Raw genomic sequence first — 14,815 nt, 5'->3', positions numbered from 1 at the left:
AAGAATTTTCATTAAAAGTAATTTTGAACCTAGGCATAAGGGCTCTGATTTAAGGAGGAAAGATAAAATTAATTCAACCCATGCCAGCATGGGACAAGGACATTAAATGTTGATGATGAAATAGTTAATTAGATTTCCATGGGGAGGGGGTAGTTATTGTATCGTCCTAGGGTGGAGGGAAAGTTATATCAGTTCAAACAAGATATGAACTTACAACATGAAGGAGTGTAACTAAACAACACAATGTGTTTTGTCTGATGCTCCACTGGTTCTGGTCCCCCAGGGCCTAGGAACTTTTTTCATAACTGTGCTTATTGGGTAGAAGTAATCCTTGTGTTCGATGATTTTGATTTTAGGGTGAACGGTGGCTTCTCTGTTGCACACAGCAATTGCCATTGACCGCTTGGAATCAGAACAGAATTGAGAATCAATAACAAGGCAGAGCAGGACATTTGGTAAACACTGGTCTCAAGACAAGCATTCCAATCTTCTTCATCATCACTACCATGACAATGGTGACCACCACTACCACCATCACCATCATCATTTAGTGTCTGTTTTCCATGCTGGTATGGGTCAGCTGGCTCCAGAGGAACTAACAGGGCAGAAGACTGCACGAAACCCCAATGTCTGCTTTGGAATGGTTTCTACAGCTGGATGCCCTTCCTAACACAAACTACTTCACAGGGTGGACTGGGTACCTTTTTGTGATGCTGGTCCTTGTGAGGTTGCCAAGTTATTATCAAGACAAAGAAAAGAAAGATCCCTCAACTGAGAGGAGTTGGAGGAGAGAGTGGTGGAGGAGGCCTTATGCCAGATATTGAGAGATCAAAGTATGATAGAGGGACAATAAAGGGGATACATGGTTACCCCACATTATATAAGGGTGGATGGAAGTAACTAGAAAGAGGGCAAACATGATGGTGGCGAGGTGTCAGAATGTACTCTAAAGAAAAAAGGTGAATTTAAGGGAGAATGTAGGCAGGGTTGGGAAGAGTGGGCAGGAAGGTTCATAAGATCTGCTACATCTTGCCAAAAACTCTTTGAACTGAGAATGAAATGCCAGCAGCAGATTTGAGCTTATCCATCCTGGCTAGTTAATCCAGTTGGTTACTTTGTTTTTCATGAATATCAAATGAAAGATTTTTTTTTTTTTTTTTTTTTCTTCATATATTCGAAGTCATGTTTTTCTCTTCTTGGATAACCTTTCCAAATTCTAACCAAATTTTCATTGTTTTTGTCTTTGGTCAGTGAGTGTTACTTCTTATTTGCTTCTATTTAGAAATGAAAGGAAATGACCACTGTCCCCTTCAAACCCTGCTCCTGTGACCTGGACGTCAATGTCTTGAAACTGATCTATTTTCCATTTCAGACAGATTCAGTGCTGAGTTGCCCTTAGTGGCATTTCTGATCATGAGAAGGAGTAGTGACGGGGCATCATAATCATGTGTCAAGAGGGATTCTTTGGGGTCTGAATAAATATTATAACAAAAGCAAAGTTTGAAAGGAATATTAGCCATTTTTCATACTTTCTAGGGGTCAGCAAATAGGAAATAAGAGTTGTTAACCAATCATGTTACACAGTGTTACCAGCATGGGTGTGTGGTGGTAAGATATTTGCTTCTCAGTCAAGTAGTTCTGGGTTCAGTCCCACTCCACAGCACTTTAGGCAAGTGTTTGCTTCTATAGCCTCAGGCTGACCAAAACCTTGTCAGTGGACTTGGTAGACGGAAACTGAAAGAAGCTACTCTCTCTCTCTCTCTCTCTTTCTACATATGTATCCACGTGCGTGTGTGAGTCTTTGTGTCTGTGTGTCCCCCACCACCACTTGACAACTGGTACTGATGTGTTTACATCCCCATAACTTAGCGGTCCATCAAGAGAGACCAATACAATCAGTACTAGGTGAATAAAAATCAAACAGAATCTGTGACTGATTCAGTTGACTAAAAAGACGCTCGTGGTGGTGCTCCAGCATGGCTGTAGTCCAATGACTGAAACAAGTAAAAAATAAAAGATATAAAAACAGCAAAACGGTTTTTTTAAGTAATACAAAAATAGACTTTATTTTAGTAATTTTTTTTTTCTCCCGAATATTTAAAGTTTCCATTTATTGTGAAACCTCGATCCATTAAAAAACTTTCCCCCAAAATAATCTCAAAATAAAAAAAGATAAACAATTTACTTAATTTTTTCAATAATTTTGCAACAACCAACACTCTGAGGAAAGACTTCAGGAATTTATCCACGGGAACCTGGACGAATATTATAATTGGAATTCTCCCTAGGAATACATCCAAAAATTCAAAAATCTATATTTTCTCTCCTCTATCTGTCTCTTTCCTTCTCACACACTCCCTCTTTCTCTCTCTCTCTCTCTCTCTGTAAATAGTTTATGGACCCTTTGGACTTCTTCCTTAAACCCAAATATCAACGGTTCCTGATTTAGGCACAAGGCCAACCCAGATATGTAAGAAACAAAACTACGAGGTCTGATCAATAAGTATACAGACTGTTGCCATAGTAATGAAGTTAAAGCACGCAGAGTAAAGCTGCTTGGCACAGATTGACCTTGAACTCTGCTGTGCATGTGCACTAAGTTTTAACGTTCTAGCTCACTTCCGCTGTTTACAGCAGTGCTTGGAAGGAAAGTGTGTAGCATGTGATCGTCACATTGACCATGACAGAGAAAGTTGTCATGGCGATACCTGCTCAGAGGTTTGCGCAAAGTTACAGAAAGTGTATGAAGAGGGGTGTATGAGCCACACACAAGTGAACGAGTGGTTCAGACGTTTCCAAGATAGGCGAAGAAATGTTGATATTAATGAATGTTCTTGGAGACCCACAACCAGCAGAACTGAAAAAAACATCGCAGATGTGCATGCAACTGTGAGGGGAAATCATCGAATGACAATCTGTGAGTTATCAGAGGATGTGCAGACTAGTTACCGTTCAGTTCAGTCCATTATCACTGAAGATTTGGGTATGAGACGCATGTCTGCCAAATTTGTGCCAGAACTGCTTTCAGCTGACCAAAAAGAAATTCAGGTTTCAGTTGCACAAAATCTCCTTGATTGTGTTGAGAACAATGAAAACTTTTCAAAATCTTTGCATAGGCCTCTGAGCAGGTATTGTCCAAGCTTTTGGCAAAATTTGATGCAGATTCTCTGCTCAACTTTCTCTGTTATGGTCAATGCGACGATCATGGGCTACACACCTTCCTTCCAAGCACTGCTGTAAACAACAGAAGTGAACCAGAATGTTAAAACTCGGTGCACATGTAGAACAGAGTTGAAGATCAATCTGTGCCAAGTGACTTTATTCTGCATGCTTTAGCTTCGTTACTATGGCAACAGTCTGGATACTTATTGATCAGACCACGTATTTCCACAAATGCACAAAACTAAAGCCCCATTTAAGGAACGCAACATAAAAAGGCATCATTATCAACATTCTTTTTGCAACAGGTTGTGTCATGTGTCATGCTTTTAAAATTGGTTTCCCAGGTTTACACTGCCAGATGGTTTACTTGAAGGAGTAACTGGTGGTTGTTTTAACAGCTGGAGGTCCCTTCTTACATCTAACTAATCAAACTGGCAAGTGAAATAAGATCCTGTTTTATTTTCTGTTTCAATCAGACAAACTGTAGAAAGTGCCATTCTTCAGAAACATTAGAAGGAACCTTATAAAATGAAAGTGATCTCAACTATTTTCATCTTAATTCCTCAAATCCATTGCAACATAAAACATATATTCAGAAAATTCTATTAATCTTAATTCCATGGATTTGGTGAATGGTAATCATAACAATCTACAGATGTAAATATGCCACTGACAGACATGAACTCTGATTCCATCCACCCGTTTGAAAAGCACTTCTTGGACCAGGGTGGGGAGCAACTTGCCCCAAACAGTTCATGTCAAAGAGTTTAGATTTTAATACAAACTGAAAACTTCATTACTAGAAGAATAATGAGATGAAATCTCAGTAAGATTTCCATGAAAATGTCATGTAGGAATCTTTTATTTAGTTGTATTTGCATGGGAAAACCATCAATGAAAAAAATTAGTTAAGTTGATAAACCCATTCAAGTATTATTTGAAAAATGAATTGAAACAGACAGAGAGGTGTGTTGTTTGGTGAAAATGGTCAGAGTTTAAACTGTTGTTCCCAATTTGGAACCAAGATTAACAATGAATTTTATGCAATGCCACTGTATTCGATAATGGTAAACAAGACATTAAGGCTCAATGGAATTGGTAATACTGCTGTTAGAATCTAGTTTTAAAACGTTATTTAAAACCATGTTTATGAAAATAATAAAACATCCTTTTGCTGATGGCGCCAGCATGCTCCAGAGCTGTTTATTATTTTCTTGCAGCTCCAAGACATCATTAACAGAAAGGCACTGAATATGTGTTGATTCATCTGCTTCACTCTGGTTTCCCTGAAGATACAACTGTAATACTTCGGATGAGGGTAAACTGCATCTAAACAAAAAAGACAGAGTTCTTTATAAATATACTAGTATACCCATGTCGTCAAAAATGATGGCATTTTACAATAAAGAAACTGAATCTGGTATTCAATAAATATATCAACATAGCATGCATTCCATATATTTGATTTAGACTTATCATAGAATTATGTGCTGAGGCAGCAAGTGAAGAGATATGCCAGCAGACAGGTAAAAATACCTTGCACAGGTAAAAATACAAAAGCTTGCCTGGTACTGTCATGTGTTTCCTGCCACAATCCTTGTCTAAAACCATTCTTCAGGGCCCAGTTGAAGAAGGGCAAAAAGCAGAGAAAATCCTGGGCTGACAACATCAAGGACTGGACAGGTCACACAATACAGTGAACCTGTTATGCATGAGAGAGAACAGAGACCAGTGGCAATGGCTGACTACAAAAGTGTCTAGAGTGGCACCCCAACGACTGGCTGCATCAGTTAATGGGATCTTGACAATGATAGAAATGTGTGCATAGGCGTAGGAGTGGCTGTGTGGTAAGTAGCTTGCTTACCAACCACATGGTCCCGGGTTCAGTCCCACTGCGTGGCATCTTGGGCAAATGTCTTCTACTATAGCCTCGGGCCGACCAAAGCCTTGTGAGTGGATTTGGTAGACGGAAACTGAAAGAAGCCCGTTGTATATATGTATATATATATGTATGTATGTGTGTGTGTGTTTGTGTGTCTGTGTTTGTCCCCCCAACATCGCTTGACAACCGATGCTGGTGTGTTTATGTCCCCGTAACTCAGCGGTTCGGCAATAGAGACCAATAGAATAAGTACTAGGCTTCTAAAAGAATAAGTCCTGGGGTCGATTTGCTCGACTAAAGGCAGTGCTCCAGCATGGCCACAGTCAAAAGACTGAAACAAGTAAAAGAGTAAAAGAAAGTAAAGAGTATACATGTATGTCCATTTGTGTGTGTGTGTGTGTGTGTGTGTGTGTGTGTGTATACATATATCATCATCAACACCATCACACCACCACCACAACCACCATCACACCACCACCACAACCACCATCACCTTTTAGTGCCCATCTTCTGTGCTGGCAGAGTTTTGATGGATTCAGTAATTGCATCATTCTCCATTGTCAGCCTTACTGTAGCTGGATGACTTTCCTAATGCCAACCCCCTTACAGAGTGTATGGAGTAGGATTTTTTGTGGTGTCTGGGTGTGTGTGGGGGGTAGCAACCCTAAGCCTACACCATCTGCAATCGCCTAAAACATGAGCAAAATGAGAATTTGGCATTTCAAGAACATCCAGTCAGAAAAAAGTGACACGAGTTCATAATGGAAACCATAAATTTCTGATTTGTTTTCGATAAAGAGGATCTGAGAAAAGAATTTTGTTTGACTTTTAGACAAATACGTAGAGGTCAACACTTTTGCTTGAAAGACAAAACAAAAAAGAGAGAACTTTCAAAGTGTTGAAGCCATTAAAACCCATAAACCCTTTCGTTACTGCATTTATTTTAAGATATTCTGTGTTTCTTTTAATTACTTTAAATATAACAAAGAATTTAGTAAAATAACTTGGTTATCATTAAGCTAGTAGTGTCAGGAGCATAAATTGTGACTAACGTTTGGTGGAAGATTTTACAGTTCTATATTTAAGAGATGAGGAAATATGTACATTATTTACATTTGAGGGATTTTTGTCCTCATCTTGTTTGTTGTTAACACATTTTGGCTGATATACCCTCCAGCCTTCATCAGGTGTCTTGGGGAAATTTCGAACCTGGGTTCTCATTCCTAAGGTATTTTTTTTTCGATGTTATTATTATTATTATTATTATTATTATTATTATTATTATTCAAGTCACTGCCTGGAATCGAACTCAGAGCCAGAACCGGTTTCAGCCGGGTTGGTAACGAAAGGGCTAATGCTTAAAATAAAAAATTTTTGAATTTTTTTGTTACATTCACATACGAGTCTATCACAACGTATAAATGTTCAAAGTATGGCTTTGATGCCAAATATTGCTGGAATAATTATTATTCTTTATCTTCAGAAAGGTTTTAGAGGCCTAAATTTATGAAATTATTTTATATGAATATTTTCGTCTGAAACCAAAAAGTTTTATGATAAATCAGACGCTGGGCATTAATGAGTCAAGACAAAATAACAGAACAGCTGACACTCTGTCGGTTACGATGATGAGTGTTCTAGTCGATCTGAATGGCCTGCTTGTGAAATTAACATGCAAGTGGCTGAGTACTCCACAGACATGTGCACCCTTAATTTAGTTCTCAGGGAGATTCAGAGTGACACAAAATGCTAACCCTTTGAAATAGAGGTCTAATTCATTTTTGCCAGCTGAGCAGATTGGAGCAATGTGAAATAAGTTGTCTTGCTCAAGGACACAACACCACCACCTGAAATCAAACCTATGACCTCATGATAATGAGCCAAACACCCTAACCACTGAGTCATGTGCCTCTGACACAGTATTATCTATTGAGCAACATGCCATAAGCACTTTGGCATTTGGAGGTTGGTGTTTCACTAATCAGAACAGACTGGATGCATTGGCACCAGAGAGAAATACCATGTTCTAGACATGACTAACATTGTCCTCCCCCTCATTCACCAACCACTCAACAGAGTGACCTGGGACATTTTATCATGGCACCAGCACTAGTGGATTGTCTTGTATTCTGTAAGACTAAAGAGTCTTCAGAATTTCATGCTATTTCACCCTTCAATGAGCATTGAGTGTTACTAACAGAAGGAGTAGTATTTTTGCATTGTAGGTGGCCTTCTCTTAATGGCATCTGGTCAACAAATAATCCTGGAGACTTTTATGAAAAATACCAAGAGTTTGACATGGAATTTTTATGAGAACACCATCTTATTAGTTGTAGCCAGTTGTGTGTGTATGTGTGTGTGTGTGTGTGTGTGTGTGTGTGTGTGTGTGTTATACAAGCAGTGCCATTCATTTTCAATATTCTGCATAAACATCTCTAGCTATGAATAAATATTACCTGGCTTGGAAACAGATAAGGGTTGGCAACAGGAAGGACATCCAGCTGTAGAAAATCTGCTTCAATAAACTCCAGTCAACCCATTGAAAGCATGGGAAAGTATATTTGATAGTGCTGATGGTGATGATGATGATGGTGTGTACTGTGAATTAAAATATGCAGATAGGTTTCTCTTACTTTACAAAGAACTCCAAACTTGGTCTGCCAGCACTTGTCAAATTGCTTGCGATGCCCATCAGTTCTGGTTCCAAAAGCATATCTTGTGGAATGTTCACTTCATCTCTTATCTCTCGCAGCACAGAGTTATACAATTCTTTGACAACAGCAGCAGGAGACAAAGATTCTACATCAATTTCTTCCATCATCACAGACCCAACCAATTCCTAGAAAAAAAAAAGCAATCCAATACAATAGTACACACACACGCACACACACTAAACAACAGTAAACAAACATGTAGTAAGGATTGTTTGCCAACATAACACGGCAGTCCTGGTTTAGGACGAATGTTGCTGTAATTTAGCCCCAGGAGACATCGTCTCCACCTGGTTATACGACACGATCTGTGTCCTTATATTTTCGAACAAGGGAATCTAGCACCCCCTCTCAGCTCAAAACAATATTTGTGTATTGTGATTTCCAGGTTATTTCCCTTCATTGAGCTGAGTGGGGGTGCTAGATTCCCTTGTTCAAAAATACAAGGATACAGATCGTGTCATATAGCCAGCTGGAGACAATGTCTCCTGGGGCTAAATTACAGCAACATTTGTCCTAAACCAGGACTGCCATGTTATGTTGGCAAACAATCTTTACTACAAAGTACTGTTACTGAATATCTCATGTTGTGAGATTTAAAAATAGCAATTTTCTAAGTAAACAAACAAACACACACTAAAACAATAGGAGACCCACCTTCACCATCACATCCACATACATCAAAGAATTTCTTGACAGATTCTAATGTTTTGGGTTTCTTTCCAGAATGTTTTCATTGGTTCAATATCCAATCACTTTGGAATGTAATATCCTTGAATCACTCCACTGATCCCCAGAATCAGGCAAGTGGATCTAGGAACTCATCATCATCACCATCACCATCATCATGTAATGTTCATTTTCCATGCTGGCAAGGGTTGGACACTTTGACAGGAACCATCAAATCAGGGAGCTGCACTGACTCCATTTGTCTGTTTTGACATGGTTTCTATAGCTGGATGCCCTTCCTAACGCCAACCACTTTACAGCAGGTACTGGGTACTTTTTATGTGGCACCAACACCAGTGTTTCTTACATGGAGCCAGCATGGGAGCGTTCTTCTTTATAAGGCCTAATTTGTTTAGAAAGGGAAGGTTTTGAGTTCAAGCCCTTTGACAAAATGGAAATATTCACGTGTATGAGACACCTGATGATGAGCAGAGATTAAAGAGATCTAAACATTATTAAGTATAATTACTGTGAAGATGAGAATAGCAGCCAAGAAAATTAGTTTCTTTTTTTTTTTTTTCAATTATTCGGTCTGAAGGAAGGGGCAATGGTCATGGCTTTGTGATCTTTTCAAGGTCAATGAGACTGATGCTATTAATGTTCCTGTTGAACCTTTAGAAATTAAAACCTGCAGGAAATGGGTAGAGATTCAAATTCTTGGAGGATGCTATTGTTAATGGCTGTCTCTAATTGCACTGATGATTATTAAATTCAGAATGATGCTTGAAAATACTTTGAGCAATTTTGGTCAATGCTCCTCCAAATCTGTAAATCCATTGCCTCAATTCAATGATAATGATGATGATGATAATAATAATAATAATAATAATAATGGTTTCTAAATTTTTTGGGGAAGGGACCAAGTCAATTACATCAACCCCAGTATTTGACTGGTACTGTTTTATTGACAACAAAAGAATCAAAGGTAAAGTAGTTGACATTAGTGGGATTTAAATTCAGAAAGTAAAGAGTTGCAAGAAATACCACCAGGTACTTCCTCCAACATGCTTGTGAAGTCTCCCAACTCACTGCCTTTATAATAATAATAATAATAATAATAATAATAATAATAATAATAATAATAATAATAACAACAATAATAATAATAATAATGATAATACTTTCTATTATAGGCACAAGGCCTGAAATTTTGGAGGAGGGGACAAATCGATTACATCAACGTCTAGTACTTGACTGGTACTTATTTTATCAGCCCCACAAGGATAAAAGGCAAAGTTGACCTCAGTTGGAATTTGAACTCAGAACATAAAGATGGGAGAAATACCGTTAAGGATTTTGCCAAGCATAGTAACAATTCTGCCAGATTGCTGCCTTAAATAATAGTAAAAGATTTGCTTGTCAATTGTTTGGCCTTAATCAGTTGAGCATGTCCCTTAGTAGCTGACGATGTGTGTGTGCATCTCTGATCACAAGCAGAAGTTGTGGAGAAGCATCATAGCCATGTGTTGAGAGGAATTCTTTGGGGTTTGAATAATTCATCTCTGGAAACATGGGTGTTTCATTCAACAGCCTTAAACAACCCTTATTCAGAGACCTTTTGAATGGGATGGGCTACTCGACCTGGAGAAAATTCTAACTGGGCCCCACCTGCAAGGTCATGCACTGTTTATCTTGATATAAGATCACCATGTCGCGCACATATGGTTGTGATGCATGTGCCTGGTGTACTCTTATCAGATGGGTAGTCATGATGGGTACAGTGGGCTTCATATATTCTACCCCAGTATCACTTTGATGGTATGTACCGTTCTTTCACTCAATAATAATAATAATAATAATGATAATAATAATAATAATAATAATAACAACAACAACAACAACAATAATAATAGTAATACTAATAATAACAACAATAATAATATTGTTATTGTAGGTGCCCTACGTATGATAAAAAAAGAAACATTAAGACAACATCCCAGGGGAACTATGTCTCAAGGAAATCCAAAAGATTGCGCTGACAAGTACTGTCCACATCCTTAGAAAACCCTATCAATTTAAATGTCTGTGTTGTATTATATGGAGCTCTTTCTCTAATGCCTTCGTCAAGCTTTCAGTTATATTTCAACAGCTCTTGACCGTCACTTGCCCTCGGACGCTGGATGTGACCCGGCAAGTGATTGCATCAAACATGCAGATTAAAAGTAAACATAGTAATTCTACTACTACTATTAAAGTCCTGAAATTTTGTGGGAGGGTACTAGTCGGATAGGTCGACCCCAGTGTTTCACTGGTACTTAATTTATTGATTTAATTTCTCGACCTACAGCAATAGTATACTAGCAACATTGTTGCGTAATTTGAACCTCTTTTGTGAATGTAATATGTTGTATATAAATCTATGCAGTGAATAGGGAACGAAATAAGATCGTTTGGGGTTGAAACTATAACAAAACCTTTTGAATATTTTTTATCTTCTCTAAGTGAAGTTTATTCCATAAGTTTACTTTAAGAATAAACAAAAAAAATTCTCAAAGAATTGTTTTAAAACTTTTCGGTAAATTATAAATTGAAATTTATGTTAATGACTCACTTTTCTTCTTACACATTTCTAAAGAGCATAATTTTGTTTTAAGATTGCCCCTCTACATAAAACATATCCCTGAGAGATTCCTTAAAAAGAAAATTAAAACCTTTCTTCAGTCCTATAATAAATGAGACTTATTCCGAAAAATTCCTGTAAAAGTCGACCAACTTTCTATTGAGGTATATCCTCATTTTCTATTATATATCATTCTGTAGTTCATTTCTTGTCAGGCTGTTGATCAATTCAAGTTTAAACAGATGAAGAAAATAAAATTTGGAACCATAAAGAGAAACGTAATTGGTTACCGTCAGTTAGTTTAATTAATCTAATTTTTATCAGTAATACTTAATTGAGACTATGATTGATATTTATTAATTTTCCAATTAACAAGAAGCATGACGTGATATTCCACGTTTTACTGATTACTTACATAATGATTGATTATTCACTAATTATTTACCAAACAAGAACTCAATAAGTAAACAATTTGTAAACAAACCTGAGGTTCGGCATGTCCACCAGGTATGTCCCACAGACCTGGGGCTTCGGCACAGTTTTGGCTACGTTTTAAGAGAATAATTCTTTGATCGCTCGTTAATAACAACGAACCAACGCCCAAAGGATCTGACATACAGGCTTGAGAATTACCAAACAAGGCGAGGCCAATAGTTTGCATATGTTGGGACCGAAACGACCAGTTGGTTCCGAGAAAGTCTCTATAACAAGTAATTCCTAATTGTAAATTGACTCCTTTTTTATCAACAGACGGAAGAACAGCATGGACGCGAAACTTGGTGCCATTATATAAAGTCGTGTTCTTCGACTGCCTTATTTTCCAAACATTGCTTATTTCTTCTTCTAACAGATTTGGAAGAGAACGGCGATTAAAATCAGATTCCAGGAATACATGGCAATCAGTTTGTTTTATAAGATTTTCTGTCGCTTGAAAAATAACTAAAATATCTGGGTCCATAGTTCTGATTTCAGAAGAAAAACAAAAGGTGAAAGTTTTAAATATATTTTAAAATTTATTTATTCTCCGTTATTTGTGGTTTTTGTTTATGCTTTAAGTAAACCGACAACATGTCTATGAACTAATACTGAGAAATGCGGTGTAAAGGGAAATATGCGATCTTCATTAAATATTCCGTCTTTCATAAATATCCGGAATATCATTTCCTGGACGTATTTATTTCTTCATGACCTACAGGGAGCTAAACATAGAGGGGACGAACAAGAGGATTAAATCGATTACATCGATCAAGTGTTTAACTGGTACTTATTCTAATCGACCCCGAAAGGCAAAGTCGACCTCGGCGGAATTTGAACTCAGAATATAACGGCTGACGAAATACCGATTTCTTTATTAGGCATAAAGCCCTAAACACAGATGCGGACACCACAAAGACAGACAAGACCACAGTGGGGACAAAAAACATAAAATGTATGTAAATGGGATGAAATTATATAATAATGAAAATGGCCACACGGGCCCCACTCCCATGCGGTACCATTTGAACCATTATATGTACTATCTACAATTGTTTTTTCCCTACTTTATCACCATTATTTTCCTAAAAATAACATCATTTAACATACATTATTTTTCTCTTTTAGTAGAACTTCATCGGTGGTTCAATATCTCTCAGATTCACTGCTGGTGGCAACTCCTTGAATTCCACCTCCACTCTTGGTGGGTCAACGCTATCTCCACACATCTCTTTCAACTTTCAATAGTTCTCTTCTTCAATCAGTTTTGCCTTCATATCGTCTGCGTAGACGTATGAAGTCACCTTCACTCTTACTATTGAATTAGACTTAATTATCTTTTTTTCTGTTTCAACATTCTTTCTGTATGTCACATAATACCACACTCCACCTCCTCCTCGTATATTCTTTCCTTTATCTTGTACTTTTTGTTCTCTTTTTCCTTCCTCTATCCTAAATAATCTCTCCAACTCTCCTCCCTGCAGTTGTATTTCCGAATCTTTCTCCACTGGAACAACCGCTATCTTTACTGGTAATTCCACTTTCTTTTTACTTTCCCTTTTTTTTCTTCCTTCTTCCCGACCTCCATCACAGTTTTTTCTTTTCTCACCTCTTCTCTCTTCTTTTTCTGCTTCTCTGGCGGAGAACTCATTCCTCCACTCCTCCTCCTTTTCTTTTTAACCATAGTAAATCCATTCTCTGTTTTCTTTTTCTGTTGCCTTCTCTGTTACCATGACCTGGTCCACGCCCTCCTGTCTCTCTACCTACTCTGCTTGTTGTTCTCTTTGGGCGCACCACGCCTTCATGTGCCCCCCCCTCTCCACATGTGAAACATATCAGCAGCCTCCCCTCTACACTGACTCTCAATCTTACCTCTTCTGGCAACACAATCTCATCCACCACACTGTTCAAATCCTCCGTAGTTGCCTGTATTGTCAATTCAATACCATATCCCCAGTAGTTTACTTTCTGGGTCCTGGTAGCCTTCAAAACCTTCCTGTCCTTCATATTATATGTTATTGCTGTCATCAGCCATTCTTCCCTTAATTCGGGTGGCACCTTACCCACACGTTTGCCGCAGTACGAAGGCAGGAGCATCCATTCTTCTGACCTTATAGCCTCTGTGGAGTGCTTTATTGCTTCCTCCTCTGTTGTGAAGCGCACCTCCACAGTGGCGTATTTTCTCCCTCTCGTAATATACATTGTAAGTATTTTCAATTCCTTAATACACTCCTCTATGGCTTCTATCGGTGCAACCTCTATTTTTCTTGTAGCTGTCCTCATGGTCTCAAATACCACAGTTCCTCCCAACACAATGGCCGAAATCTCCTCAGGTGGTGCCAATTTCAGAGTGTTACCGTCCCCTGAGACCAATTTTTCACTCTCCCTCATCCTTCGAGGCTCTACTCCCATCTCTGGGAACTCCAACTCCTGCACGTCTACTCCTCTGCCCGTTGCGGCCGCACAACTTGGGCCCCCCCTCCCACAATGGGGGGAAAAAAACAACAATTAACAAATCAACAACGGCAACAGTTCCAACAACAATTCAAATCAAACAACAATGGCAACAATTCGACAATTACTTCAGCATAAACTCACGCAATAACTTCACAGAGACGAAATATCGCTAAGCATTTCGCCCAGCATGCTAACGATTCTTCCAGCTTGCTACCTTTTTCCTGGCCATATTAACACACAATTAGTACGTATTTACGATATGGTTCCGGGTTCATTCCCACTGTGTGGCACCTTAGGCAAGTGTCTTCTACTATAGTCTCGGGCCGAACAAAGCCTTGTGAGTGGATTTGGTAGATAGTACCTGAAGGAAGCCCGTCATATATATGTATATATATATATATATATATATATATATATATACCCCTGCTGGCGACAAAGGGACTCTCACTCAGAGTAAAAGGCAGACTGTATGACGCATGCGTACGAACAGCCATGCTACATGGCAGTGAAACATGGGCTGTAACTGCTGAGGACATACGTAAGCTCGCAAGGAATGAAGCCAGTATGCTCCGTTGGATGTGTAATGTCAATGCGAATACCCGTCAGAGTGTAAGTATCTTGAGAGAAAAGCTGAACATTAGAAGCATCAGTTGTGGTGTGCAAGAGAGACGATTGCGCTGGCATGGACATGTGGTGAGAATGGATGAGGATAGCTGTGTGAAAAAGTGCCACACCCTAACAGTTGAGGGAACCCGTGGAAGAGGTAGGCCCAGGAAGACCTGGGCTGAGGTGGTGAGGCAAGACCTCCGTACATTGGGCCTCACCGAGGCGATGACTACT

At 38.6% G+C, this 14,815-nt stretch overlaps 1 protein-coding gene across 1 annotated transcript; it reads right to left on the bottom strand.

Moving 5' to 3' along the window:
- Positions 1-2,037: 2,037 nt before the first annotated feature.
- Positions 2,038-12,562, bottom strand: LOC106883754 (uridine diphosphate glucose pyrophosphatase NUDT22). The gene is made up of 3 exons (XM_014934873.3): positions 11,529-12,562; positions 7,678-7,883; positions 2,038-4,491 (listed from the first exon to the last, which is right to left on the bottom strand). Exons 1-3 carry the CDS (start codon positions 12,000-12,002, stop codon positions 4,242-4,244), a joined length of 930 nt encoding a protein of 309 aa, XP_014790359.1. The 5' UTR covers positions 12,003-12,562; the 3' UTR covers positions 2,038-4,241.
- Positions 12,563-14,815: the final 2,253 nt, after the last annotated feature.

Source organism: Octopus bimaculoides, chromosome 6 (genome assembly GCF_046866305.1).
Source record: "Octopus bimaculoides isolate indiv1 chromosome 6, ASM4686630v1, whole genome shotgun sequence".
NCBI lineage: Eukaryota > Metazoa > Mollusca > Cephalopoda > Octopoda > Octopodidae > Octopus > Octopus bimaculoides.
This window is presented reverse-complemented; position numbering and strand designations above follow the sequence as displayed.

Excerpts from the sequence above, each read along its gene's own strand:
- LOC106883754 (XM_014934873.3), bottom strand. The coding sequence starts at position 12,002 with ATGGACCCAGATATTTTAGTTATTTTTCAAGCGACAGAAAATCTTATA. Across the intron at positions 7,884-11,528 it reads GTGGACATGCCGAACCTCAG|GAATTGGTTGGGTCTGTGAT; the intron begins GTTTGTTTACAA and ends TTTTTTTTCTAG. Across the intron at positions 4,492-7,677 it reads AGTTTGGAGTTCTTTGTAAA|ATGCAGTTTACCCTCATCCG; the intron begins GTAAGAGAAACC and ends TTTTTTGTTTAG.